The sequence below is a fragment of the Numida meleagris genome, chromosome 3, assembly GCF_002078875.1.
Source record: "Numida meleagris isolate 19003 breed g44 Domestic line chromosome 3, NumMel1.0, whole genome shotgun sequence".
NCBI classification, from domain to species: Eukaryota; Metazoa; Chordata; class Aves; order Galliformes; family Numididae; genus Numida; species Numida meleagris.
In genome coordinates, this window is record NC_034411.1 from 12366435 (window position 1) to 12378078 (window position 11644).

Genomic DNA, 11644 nt, shown 5'->3' on the forward strand with positions numbered 1-11644 from the left:
AAATCTAAATCCATTGTGGCAGACTAACAAACACCAGTATTTCTTCTTCTTAAGCTTTGATTACGAAGTTGTTTGCTTGCAACCTTAAAACTGTAGAGTGAAAGAAATTCTATGAGTCCTGGGATCATCTGACCTGCTGGTCTTAGCAAGTTAAAAAAAAAAAAAAAAAGAAAAAGGACTTCAGTCAAGTCCAGTTCTGTTCTTTTTTGGGGACTCATCCATGCTTTGCCCAGCCCTGTTTAACTCTAAGGCACCTCCCAGAGGCAGGGAGGAAATCAGCAAATAATGGCAGCAGTACCTGGGGTCTGGACAGAGGTGTGAGAAGTGGTTACTACTTTGGGCAAGCAATTACTTCCCTATCCCAATGTAAAATTTGGAAGAATTAGCATTCACTGAATTCTTCCAATACTTACAGTCAACCTTAACAACATTAGCCCATAACTATGCATATACATATATGATATACAAATATGTACCCTTTGATTGGTTTCCATACGGTTTTGTTTTTTTTTTTAAATAAAAAAAGTGAAAAAAAAAAGAAATCAGATCCAGAACTATAGTCATTAAAAAAGGGGCAGTTAAGACAGCTCTGGAAAAGCTTTCATGTGTGTAATGATTCCAACAAAAACACGTTCTCTCAAGAACTAAGAAATAGACCTTGTTCAGTATTTTTATCATGAAGACTGTTTTAAAGACTTTGTTTTCCCTGTTTTCTTCTTCCAGAGATTATCAAAACTGCAAAGATGATTATTTATTTTTTTGTCACGCTTCCCAAAACGTCTGTGGTAACATGGTTCTTGTATAAATCCACAATCATCTCCAGAAGTATTCAAGCCTAAAATGAAGCCATTTCTTTTATGGTTGTTTGAGCTATAAATAAGGATGTTCCTCTAAAAATTGTTAAAAACAATTGGCATAGGTACATTAAAACAACAGATTTGCAATGAATTTCTAATGAAATAAATGTATCAAGCACAGATGTCTCTAGACACCAACATCCAATTTTCTCCTGGCCAAAAATATACAGAAGATAAATATTATCCCCACTTGCTGGAGTGCACAAAGAGTTCTAAGTACTTTGTCCTGTTTACTGAGACAGTGTTTCTGAATTCACTCTAATGGTGTAAACATTGCCCTAAGCAACTGGAAGATTACGTTACAGGAAGAACTACACTTGCAGTATTGTGCAAGCCATGGGCTCTGGGACATTTCTACTGTTTCCTTCACAAAACTGATGTGCAAATTATCAGTGCAGAACTTGCCATTCTGTGAAGATGGATATGTGCAAGTCAGCAAGGAAGAAACTGTAACAGCAGAACAGAAATTGGTTAATTATGAAGTATGGAAATGATAAATTCAGGTTTATATCACATAACAGTTAAGCTAAAATGATGTCTATAGTGATGAAAAGTTACTTCTGGTAATGTCATGACAGCTCACTTAGAAAAGTTTTCTGGACTCACTGGACAAAAGTGAAGGATATTAAAATTTGCTCGCTGAAGACAATATGACTCAAATCCTGAAATCTGTGTTCTGATGGCCCTACCTGAATCCCTCAACTCAAATTCTGGTCCCAAGCCCTGCTCTGAATTTTGCACTTCATGGCAAGCTCTTTTACACTATGACAGACAATAAGTCTCTGCAGAGGTGACTGCTCTTGTATTGGAAGCTGTTAGCCATGGCCTTCCAGCACCATGCTCTGCCAAGACTCATTTTTCCAGCTTGCTAAGAGGACTAGTTTAGCTCCTGACACAGCTACGCTGTGCTTCTGCTGCTGCAGTGAGATCAGCAAAGAAGACAGACTGACCAGGCAGATGGTCTTTGGAGCTGGGAGTTCTCCATGATACAGATCCAGTTCAAGCAACAAAAAAAGAGGAACGTGCACTCTCCGCTTTTCTAGGTTTTAGTTTAATGATAGGGACAATTGCTCTGCTACTATCTCAAAGAATCAAACCATAAAGGCATTACAAGAAGTCAGTGTTACCACAGCCCTCCAGTCCTTACTGAGCTAGGTTAGAGGCAGGACATACTGTTTAGAGCTCAGTGCTACAGGTATTGCTGAATCTTTTGTGATGATACTAAGAGGGTGTTGCTTTCCATTGCAGTGAAACTAGCAGCTTCAAATGACAAATACAAAGTTTCTCTAAAAAATAAGTCTAATAAAATGCATTAAAAGCTATGTGCAATACAAACAGAGGTGAGGGGAATGGGCACTGATGAACCTAGAAAAGAGTTAGTTTGAACTCTGTAGCTATTTTTTAAAGCAGATCACACTGGCTTGTTTCTTTGTATTCTGTATGTTCCTAGAGTGGGCAGTACTGTGTAGATTTAAAAAAAAAAAAAAAAAAAAAAAAAAAAAAAAAAAAAGAGAGGCTGGAAACTGAGTATATATCAAAGAGAATAGGAACACCTCCCCTATGAGGACGGGCTGAGAGAGCTGGGGCTGTTCAGCCTGGAGAAGAGAAGGCTCCGGAGAGACCTGAGAGCGGCCTTCCAGAATCTAAAGGGGGGCTATAAGAAGGAAGAGGACAGAATCTGTAGCAAGATCTGTTGTGATAGGACAAGGGGAAAATGGTTTTAAAGTAGAACATGGGAGATTTAGATCGGATAGAAGAAAAGTTTTCTACAGTAAGAGTAGAGAAGCACTGTCACAGGTTGCTCAAAGAGGTGGTGGATGTCCCATTCTTGAAGACATTCAAGGTCAGGCTGGATGGGGCTCTGAGCACCTAATCTAGTGTAGGTGTCCATGTTCACTACAGAGGAGTTGGACTAGATAGCCTTTAAGGGTCTCTTCCAACTCAGAACAATTATGTGAGAATAAATAAAGATAACAAAGCAATACCAGCATGGCACAATGGGCAAAAACAGCCCACAGTCCTCACGCAACACTTCCCCAAGCAGGCAACATTAATTCTGCCTTAAAAATCACTCCTATCAATTATTATCAGTGCCACAATTCGCAGCAAGAATACTAATCAAAACAGATTTAATGATATGCTCTTCTGCTTCAGCTTTCAGGACACATTGACATTTTTTAAGGACAGGAGTCATGCCTAACTCTGTTTCTACTCAGAACCTGTCTCGTCATCTATCACAACCAGAACTCAGCCCAGTTGTACTTCAGGTATACTGGTTGTGACATGTGATCAAGATTCAAATTCTTTATAAGATCAGTATCAATGAAAAGTCTTTGCCTAACAAGCAGTAGGGAGTTTCCCCTTTTTTTCTCATTTATTGTGGTGTCCATTGCTGCTAGGAAAGCAGCAAAGCAACAGGACAACACTACCTACCCAAGAGTGGGAATCCAGGAGTAAGAAGTAAAGGGGAGGGACATGAGCAAAATTTCAACTGCACGTTGAGGTTCCAAACAGAGGAACAGCCGGGAAGGTGAGACAGAGCCTGAGGCCTCAGAGAACAGCTGAGAAGCTGTAAAAGGCTGGTTGGAAGAGAAGAGACAAGCTGATCAGAAATGAAAAATAAGCAAGTTTCTATACATCCCCCATATGACTTCTTTCTGTTACTTAGAAGTATGAACAATTATATCTTACTCATAACAATTCTGCCTGTTTACAAGGTCTGCGTAGGCATCCCTCAGCTAGCTTATGTCAAACAAGTGACATCTACATGAAAGGGACACATGAGAAAATGCAGAGAAATGTGTGATCAGCATTTGAAATCCCCTTCTCTTCCAGGCACTGACAGAATAGTTGAAATGACCAAAATAAAGAAAAATCAAATACTCCAAACCAAACAACCAGTCTGTGCTGGACAGCTGCTGCTACAGTTACTCTAAAACAAGCACTGTGAAAGCAATGCTAAAGCATAAGATGTCACTTGAAATGATGCAAGATTTAACAAGGCAAGAACACCACAGAAAGTCTAGTGTCATCCTTGTCTTGCATGCAAAGAGTCAAATAGCATTTGCCTACTGCAGGCTCTAATTATTGTTTCTGAGGTTTTTCTAGAAGGCAGTTCACTACACTTATATTTGATTATCGCCTGATAAATACAGTAGTAGCCTGAGGACGTATTTTCTGAATTCCTGTGATGGTGTTCTGAAATCCACTACTTCCTCTCCAAAAGAGCACATAACTAGGGCATAATACAGCAATTACGTTCTCACAGAAAACCAGCAAATGAACAGCCATAGAGAGAACTCACTGGAGTTCTCTCTTCAACCTGCTTTCTTGGGCTGAATTTTACATCTGTTTATTAGGTTTTTAAAGTCTCCAGGTTATTTCTGGTCTACACAGTTCTACACTAATAAAAAGGAAAAAAGGTTGTGGGGTAAACTCAGGGGAAAGTGCAAAGAAGTTTCTAGGATATGCAGGGAGAAATTTAGAAAGGCAAAAGCCCAGCTTGAACTCAACCTGGCCACTGTGGTAAAAACATTTTTTGTTATTCTTTACAAATATATTAAGAGTAAGAGGAGGGCTAAAGAGAATCTCCATCCTTTGCTGGATGCAGCAGGGAACGTGACCACTAAGAAAAAGGCTGAGGTCCTTAATGCCTTCTTTACATCTGCCTTCAATAGTCAGACCAGTTATCTTTAGGGTACTCAGCCTCCTGACCTGGAAGTCTGGGATGAGCAGCAAAGTAAATTCCCCATGATTCAGGTGGAGACAGTTAAGAGACTTTCTACTCCATTCGGACTGTCACAAATCTGTGGGGCTGGATGGGATCCACTCAAGGGTGCTGAGGGAGCTAGCAGAGGTGATAGCCAAGCTGCTTTCCACCATCTATCAGAGGTCCTGATCAACTGGAGGGGGTCCTCAGAGAGGCTTATCAATGTGACTTCCATCTAAAGAAGGGTCATAAGGAGGATTCGGAAAACTACAGGCCTGTCAGCCTGACCTTGGTGCCAGGGAAGATGATGGAGCAGATTGTCTCAAGCGCAATCACACGGCACATGCAAGACAACAATGGCATCAAGCCCATTGTTCAGTCTGGAGAAGAGGAGGCTCAGGGGAGACCTTATCACTCTCTACAACTGCCTGAAAGGAGGTTGTGGTGAGGTAAGTGGGGGTCAGCCTCTTCTCCCAGGTAACAGCGATAGGATGAGAAGGGAGTGTGCCCAAGTTGCACCAGGGAAGGTTCAGGTTGGATATTAGGCAAAATTTCTTCCCTGAAAGAGTGGATGGGCATTGGAACAGGCTGCCCAGGGAGGTGGTGGAGTCACCATCCCTGGAAATGTTTAAGGAAAGGGCAGACGTAATACTCAGGGACATGGTTTAGTGGGCAATATTGGTGTTAGGTGTATGGCTGGACAAGATGATCTTAGAGGTCTTTTCCAACTTTAATGATTCCATCATTCCAAATTAACACCCTCAGGACCATAGCTCACAGAGCCCATTGTCAGGGGGCAAAACAAGAAATGAGTATTGATTCTGCTTTCATTTGCCAAAGAGCTGATGAGAAATTTGCTAGTCACTAACTGTCACCACTGTCATTCAGTCAAGTAAGGTATTACTTAATGAGTAAGAATTCACTGTAAGTCTTTATTTTTTCCCCATGAAAGAGTAAAGAGTAGACCACCTTTTACAACCTTCTGGCAAAGAAATAAAGTTTCTTTAGAGTCATTCCTAAGAATGATTTTGTAATGAATTAATGGGATTTTTATCTCTGTAAGGCCTGAACTGCTGCAGGACTGTCAACTTGGAACTTAAGGAAGATTTGCATCTCTCTATTTACGCACCTGAATAAGCTGACTAAATATAATAGAGAACGTAGGCAGCCTATTTCTGAAAGAGTCGATCCTTATGTGTAAGAAAGAGCTCTGGGATTAATGATGTTGCCCAATGTTTTCCAGTCTACAGGAAAAAGTTTTCCAGTTCTCAGAGTCCAGCAAAACTGCTGACTTAGTTGGCTGACACATTTCCAGCATCAGGTGGTGGAAAAAGAGGTCATAGCAGACTCAGTTACTGTAAAGAGAAGCCAGGGAAATGTTTCCATCCTCCAGTCGTTTACCCGTTCCCTAAGTCTAAACATTAAATGCTGTCACGAATCAGAGAAGGTTTTTGTTTCCTCCTGCCCTCCTCCATGGTTTACATGCTGTTCAAACAGTGATGTTACACTATTTACCTCCTACCACAATCTGGGGCCCCTATAGCTTCCCTGCCTTCCCTTCCTAAAGCTTTCTGGAAGGACACGTACAGGCACCACATGTTGAACGTGTTTACTACCTCGGCCTGTCAAGTATTGGACCTGCACTTGATCCAAATCTGTTAGACTTCTTGATGTTGCGAGCCATCTATGAAGTAATGGAGTGTTGACTTTGAGACAGCTTGTTCTCTCACGAATAGGTCTATTATATCTTTATGTATGTACTTCTTAGACATATCAAAAGGATGGTAATTTTGTGGGCTGGGGAACTGCAAGAAGCCAGGAATTTATTTAAGCAGAAAGCTAGTTCTATTAGCGTATTGTTTTTATAAGCACATCCTAGGCAGAACAACGTTTCAATTTATTGTTTTGGATAAAAAAACAAAAGACTTCTTATTAATGCCAATTTTACTTTAAGGTTCTGAATTAAAAACAAATCACTCATTTTTTCCTCTTTCTCATCCCTGAAGTCTTAAGATGCAAGTGGCTTGCAAGAGGCCATTCCAAACCCAAGAATACTTTGAGGAATAATGTATAACAAAATTTCTCACAGACAGTTTTTCTTTTATGGGCAGCCGCAGCAGAAATTGACTTTAAGGCTTAGTTCCATACAGAGGACCACATTTTGGGAAGAAACTTAAAGACCTATCGTAACGCGACAGAAAGTACAGTCTTACCTTTAGAAGGCCTCTAGTAGGAAGGAATCTCCAGAGAGATCCCCTTACTTCCACTGCCAACCCTTAAATGAGGTCAGGGAAGGGGTAGATCCGGGCTCCACCCCTTCCAGTCACTCGGGTGCACTGCATATGCCTGAGCTCCCCTGGGTTGGCCCTGCCTCCCCACCAGGTGCTCCATCACTGCTTCAGGCCGTAACTTAGCATTTCTGCTACACCTATTCTCATACAACATTTGGGAATGGTTGTACTTTATAATAGCATGCCAAAAGAGAATCTGTTTATAAAAAAATTGTACAACAGAGAGTGGAAAGCAGAATTGAAAATACCCATTTAATATCAAAGAAGAGAATATATTCTAAAATGCAAAAGCAAAGATGCCTTTAATATCGTGAATAGGTCTGTATTGATACCTACATTTTGCAATCAACAATATCCAAAGAGAAATTCAGAAAAAGTTGAAATCTGTGCATTCACTTAAGACAAAGCGTATATACAATCTCTGTTTGGTAGAGATGCAGGATATTCTGACTGCATGACATAGAAACCAGGCTGAAAGTTCACTTGATTCAGTAAAATGATCTTGTGTAGCTTCATAAAACATTACACGTTAGCATAAGCTTGTACCTGAATGTTGGGATTCTGCCCGTTGATATCTGCTTTTGATAGGTCAGGGAAGTTTGGGAGATCCAGGAGGAAAGATCTGGGTCCATCTCTTTGTAAGGACGTATGCCCATTTTCCTGCCTGAATCGTTGCTTAGGGAATGGCCGGTGGGCAGCCTGGAGATCAGGGTATTCTCTTCTGTCCTCAGGGTTCAGGGTAAAGCTGTCTTCAGGAGAACGGTCATCTGCAGTGAGCGTGTTCTGGGAAAAAAAATAATGCACTATAACAACAACTGAGGTGCAGTCCTGCCAGTATCCCCATGTCCAGCTTTCTGCTGCTGATGACTGCAGAGTGCAGATGATAGACCGAAGTTCTTACAGCATACTGACCCACAGCTAGTTTTTTAAACACACAGAATTTATGATGTATTTTCTAGGGTTTCATGAGTTTGACCCCTGATTCTCACTGAAATATACTCAGTTACACTAGTGTGGATCTGTAACCTCCTGATGCATTATAAAATTAAGTCACATTTGGGTGCTTAGCTCTATCTGGTTCCTGGAACATTCCAGGCTTCCAGTGACATCTACTCATTGACAAAAGTGTCTAACTTAAAGCACTTCTGAAAGCATGAAGAACTGAAGCAATCTCTTTGAAATCAAGTTATATCAGATTAAGCCTGACTTAGCTGTAAATCTCTGCATTCATTCCACGGAAGTTGGACTAAATGATCTTTAAAAGTCTCTTCCAACTCAAACGATTCTATAACTCTATGTCCCTAAAATGGTGGAAGGATATCTTAACTACAAAGCATTTCAGCTTGCTCTGTTCCAAATCGGAGCAAAATCCCTGACTGCTAAGTTTTAGTTCAAATTCATGACACTAAAGGATCCTACTGTGTTGAACTGACAGCTTCCTTCTCTCTCTCCTTAGTTTGCAACAACTTCCATCTAGTTGTCTGTCTTTCTCACCCGATTTCTCTGGTCTTGAACATCTGAACCTTCCTTCCTTCCTCTGGGATCTCATTTTCATGTTTGCTTAATGGTGGGATTGAATTTCAGCAAGCTGTGGGTCAGTGGTTAATGCTTTTGTTATTGCTGAGCGTACTTTCGGGTTATGTAGTTTATTACAGCAGGCTGCCTTCGAACCAGTAGCACTGCTGTCACTGCCTTTGACCTCACCGAGGAGCTACATTCAGTATCAAAACACTCCCTGGGTTAGGTCTGGCCTGGGGACTTGGGGGGAAAAAAAAAAAAGGCAGACGTCAAATCTTCTTATGGCTACAAAAAAATGCATGGAGCTGATTCAACATAGGTTTTGCTTTTGACTCAGCTGAAAAATTTTAGGTTTGAGGTCTTAGTATGACTGCCTGGGGAGCTTTTATTTTCAGTTCATAAAGAGACAGCAAGCATGGGTAGGGTAAATGTTAAAGACCAATCTTTTAAAACATGCACAATTAAAGTGGAGTGGCCACATGTGGTTCTGGCTCTTCTTAAGCATGTTTTTGCCAGCATATCTGGTTAAACACAACCTCCATCCAGCTCCTCTGGCTCGAATTAAGCTAACATACCTTTTGTTAAGGTCTCACATAGGCAGCAGTTCCAATGTGTTTTCCTTTATTTTGTGTTTGTTTGCACAGAATGTTCTAAATTGACCTTTGAAGAGATTTTAGAATAAAATCTGCGCACACTTATAGGAAAATATTCAGGAATTTAAATAAACCGAAATTTAAGAATTAATCTGGGACTAAGTGAAATCTCAAGTAAAAACTAAGGCATTTCTCCTCTCCTCCTCACTGCATTGCATTTGTAAAGAAGTGCAAAATCAGACTTAGTAGTATTGAACTATTCATAGTATTTTCGTGATCAGAATGGTTACACTCTAAAAGTGCCAAAAGACTATTACTCATCTGTCTACAGCACTGATGAACAAAGTTCATTCCAAATTCATTCATAGGCATGGAGTAGTCTATATGCTCCTAACTGTATTGTTTGAAAGCTAAACCAGGAATGCTGCTTTTCACTGCAGACCAGGCAAGGCTTTCACATGTCTTTGGCGGGCCATCCATTAACACACACTTTACTTAATACAAAGTAGAAAGTAAATCGCATGACAGCAAGCTCTGGGAAACAAAACTGAGGGCCGCTTAGCTAACTTTAGGTTCCTTACCCATGTGCTTGAGCTTTAACTTAACACTTAACAGAACTTAACTTCAAACTGCTTGGCACGTGAGGATTAAATGGCTTGTCAGTTATGCCTGATCAACAAGGAGTAATTGCACTGTTATTAAATTACTTCAGAAAGGAACCAAAAAAATGTGGTATTTTTAACTCCTTTTTTTCCTGGGGTGTCATGCACATAATCTTGCCTTTATTAAAAATAAAGTGAGATTTTGTTAAAAAATAATGCAGTTCTCACATACAGCTTCATACTTTCCTTATTTGCTTGCAAAGTCAGGAGCATCTTGATTCTGTGTGTTACCATGCCATACAGCTGGAGAGCTGGCCAAGGACTTTAGAGACCTACATTTCATTCCGTGATAAGGCTCGATGTGTGATCTTGTTAGGTCACGGTCTGTCTGTGCCTCGGTGGGGATAACAGCACTTCCCTCCCTCCCTGTGATATTTGTGGGGAGCTCAGCAACTACAATAATATGGACTATATAAAAAGATTTTAATAGTGTCAGACAGATGGAATATCACATGGAGTTAGTTAGAAAATTGTCATGGTGAAGAAATGACATCAGGCTGATCAGGCCCGCTACCAAGCTGCTTGGGGCAGGGGCTGTCATTAATTACAGACTCACTGAGTTGGGGTTGTTGAACATTAAAAAGGAAATGGAAGGGGAACATGGTAACTGTCCTTACCAAAGGCCGCTGCAGAGAGGTAGAAGATAGACCACGCCACATGTTCAGGGTGGACGTGAGAAGACGACCCTGGTTCAACACTAGTAATACGTTTCTAAAGGCAGTGTCAGTGAGAAACAACTTCAGAACGGTTCAGTTGGAAGGGACCTACAGAGATCACTGAGTCCAACTGCCTGACCACTTCAGGGCCAACCAGAAGTCAAAGCATATTACTGAGGGCATTGTCCAAATGCCTCTTGACACTGACAGGCATGGGCCATCTGCCACCTCTCTAGGAAGCCTGGTCTGACGTTTGACCATCTCGTGGTAAATAAATTGCTCCCAGTGCCCAGCCTGAACCTCCCCCGGTGCAGCTTTGTGCTGTCCCTGCATGTTCTGTCACTGGCTACAGGTTCAGCTATCATCTGCTCATAGTATCACAAGAAAAAGACCGTTAGCTCTCAGTTATTAAAATGAATAGGAGGTCTGGTTTTTAGACAGGTAAATCTTAGTGTTGTGTCTAAGCTGATGTGCGGTGTTACAAAAAAATGCATACTTGTGGTACAAAGATAACAGAGGCTGCCATGGATAAAAAGTGAGCTTGTACTGCACCTGACGAGCAGATTATGGGCTCGCTGGTTTCCTGTATTAACTCAGGCACAGGATCTCCCAAGGCCTGCCTAGCAGGGAGAAGGGTGTCCTCACAACAATGCCAGCGTGATTGCTGAAGAAAACGGTGTTTGCGTTCCAAGGCTAACTGATGAAAATCTGGGGAGGGATATCCTTCCCTTCTTATTTCTAAGTTATTTCACATGTTTTTACTTCACAGTATTTATTTTTAGGTGTACACAATTTGTATTTCCAATTGCTCTTGGGAAAGCAGAGAGTTGCTTCCCTTGCTTTAAAAGCTATGTCACTTCATTCTGAACTACTGACTCAGTTTCTTTGAAGTTATGACATTTCTAAATCAGGCACATCATTGGTTTCTTGCTCTAATGATGCATCTGATCTAAATATTTTAAGATAAATTACTTTTTTCCCCCTTCGTTTAACAGGATTATTCGTAACTTTCCATTAAGATGACTTTTAAGGAGTTACTCATGATTGCTGTCAGCTACAGTTCTGCTGTCACCATGGGATCAGGAAGTCCCTAGTACAAAAACAGCTAAGGATTTCTGAGTATTCTGTGTGGACAGTATAGAAGGGCAGGAATTCATTATTCACAGCTGTGCAGCGAGGCAATGAAATAAACCCTATAGAGTGAATCTGCCACACTGTTTGCATTACACAGTAACATACCTTGCCATACTCATCACTGAAAAAGGGAAGGCAATAATTCAGTACCCCATATCTGACTGCTGTAGGCTCTGAAGGGATGGCAAATGGAGAGTATGGTAAAAATATATTAGAAAAAATAG

At 40.9% G+C, this 11644-nt stretch overlaps 1 protein-coding gene across 2 annotated transcripts in view; it reads right to left on the reverse strand.

Moving 5' to 3' along the window:
* The window catches only part of ISM1 (isthmin 1), a 41147-nt gene that overhangs the window by 12609 nt on the left and 16894 nt on the right, over nucleotides 1-11644 (reverse strand). For both annotated transcript variants that reach the window (XM_021392200.1, XM_021392199.1), the window contains exon 2: nucleotides 7404-7640. In XM_021392200.1, coding sequence (XP_021247875.1) covers nucleotides 7404-7640 — 237 coding nt within the window. The remainder of the gene's footprint in view (nucleotides 1-7403; nucleotides 7641-11644) is intronic.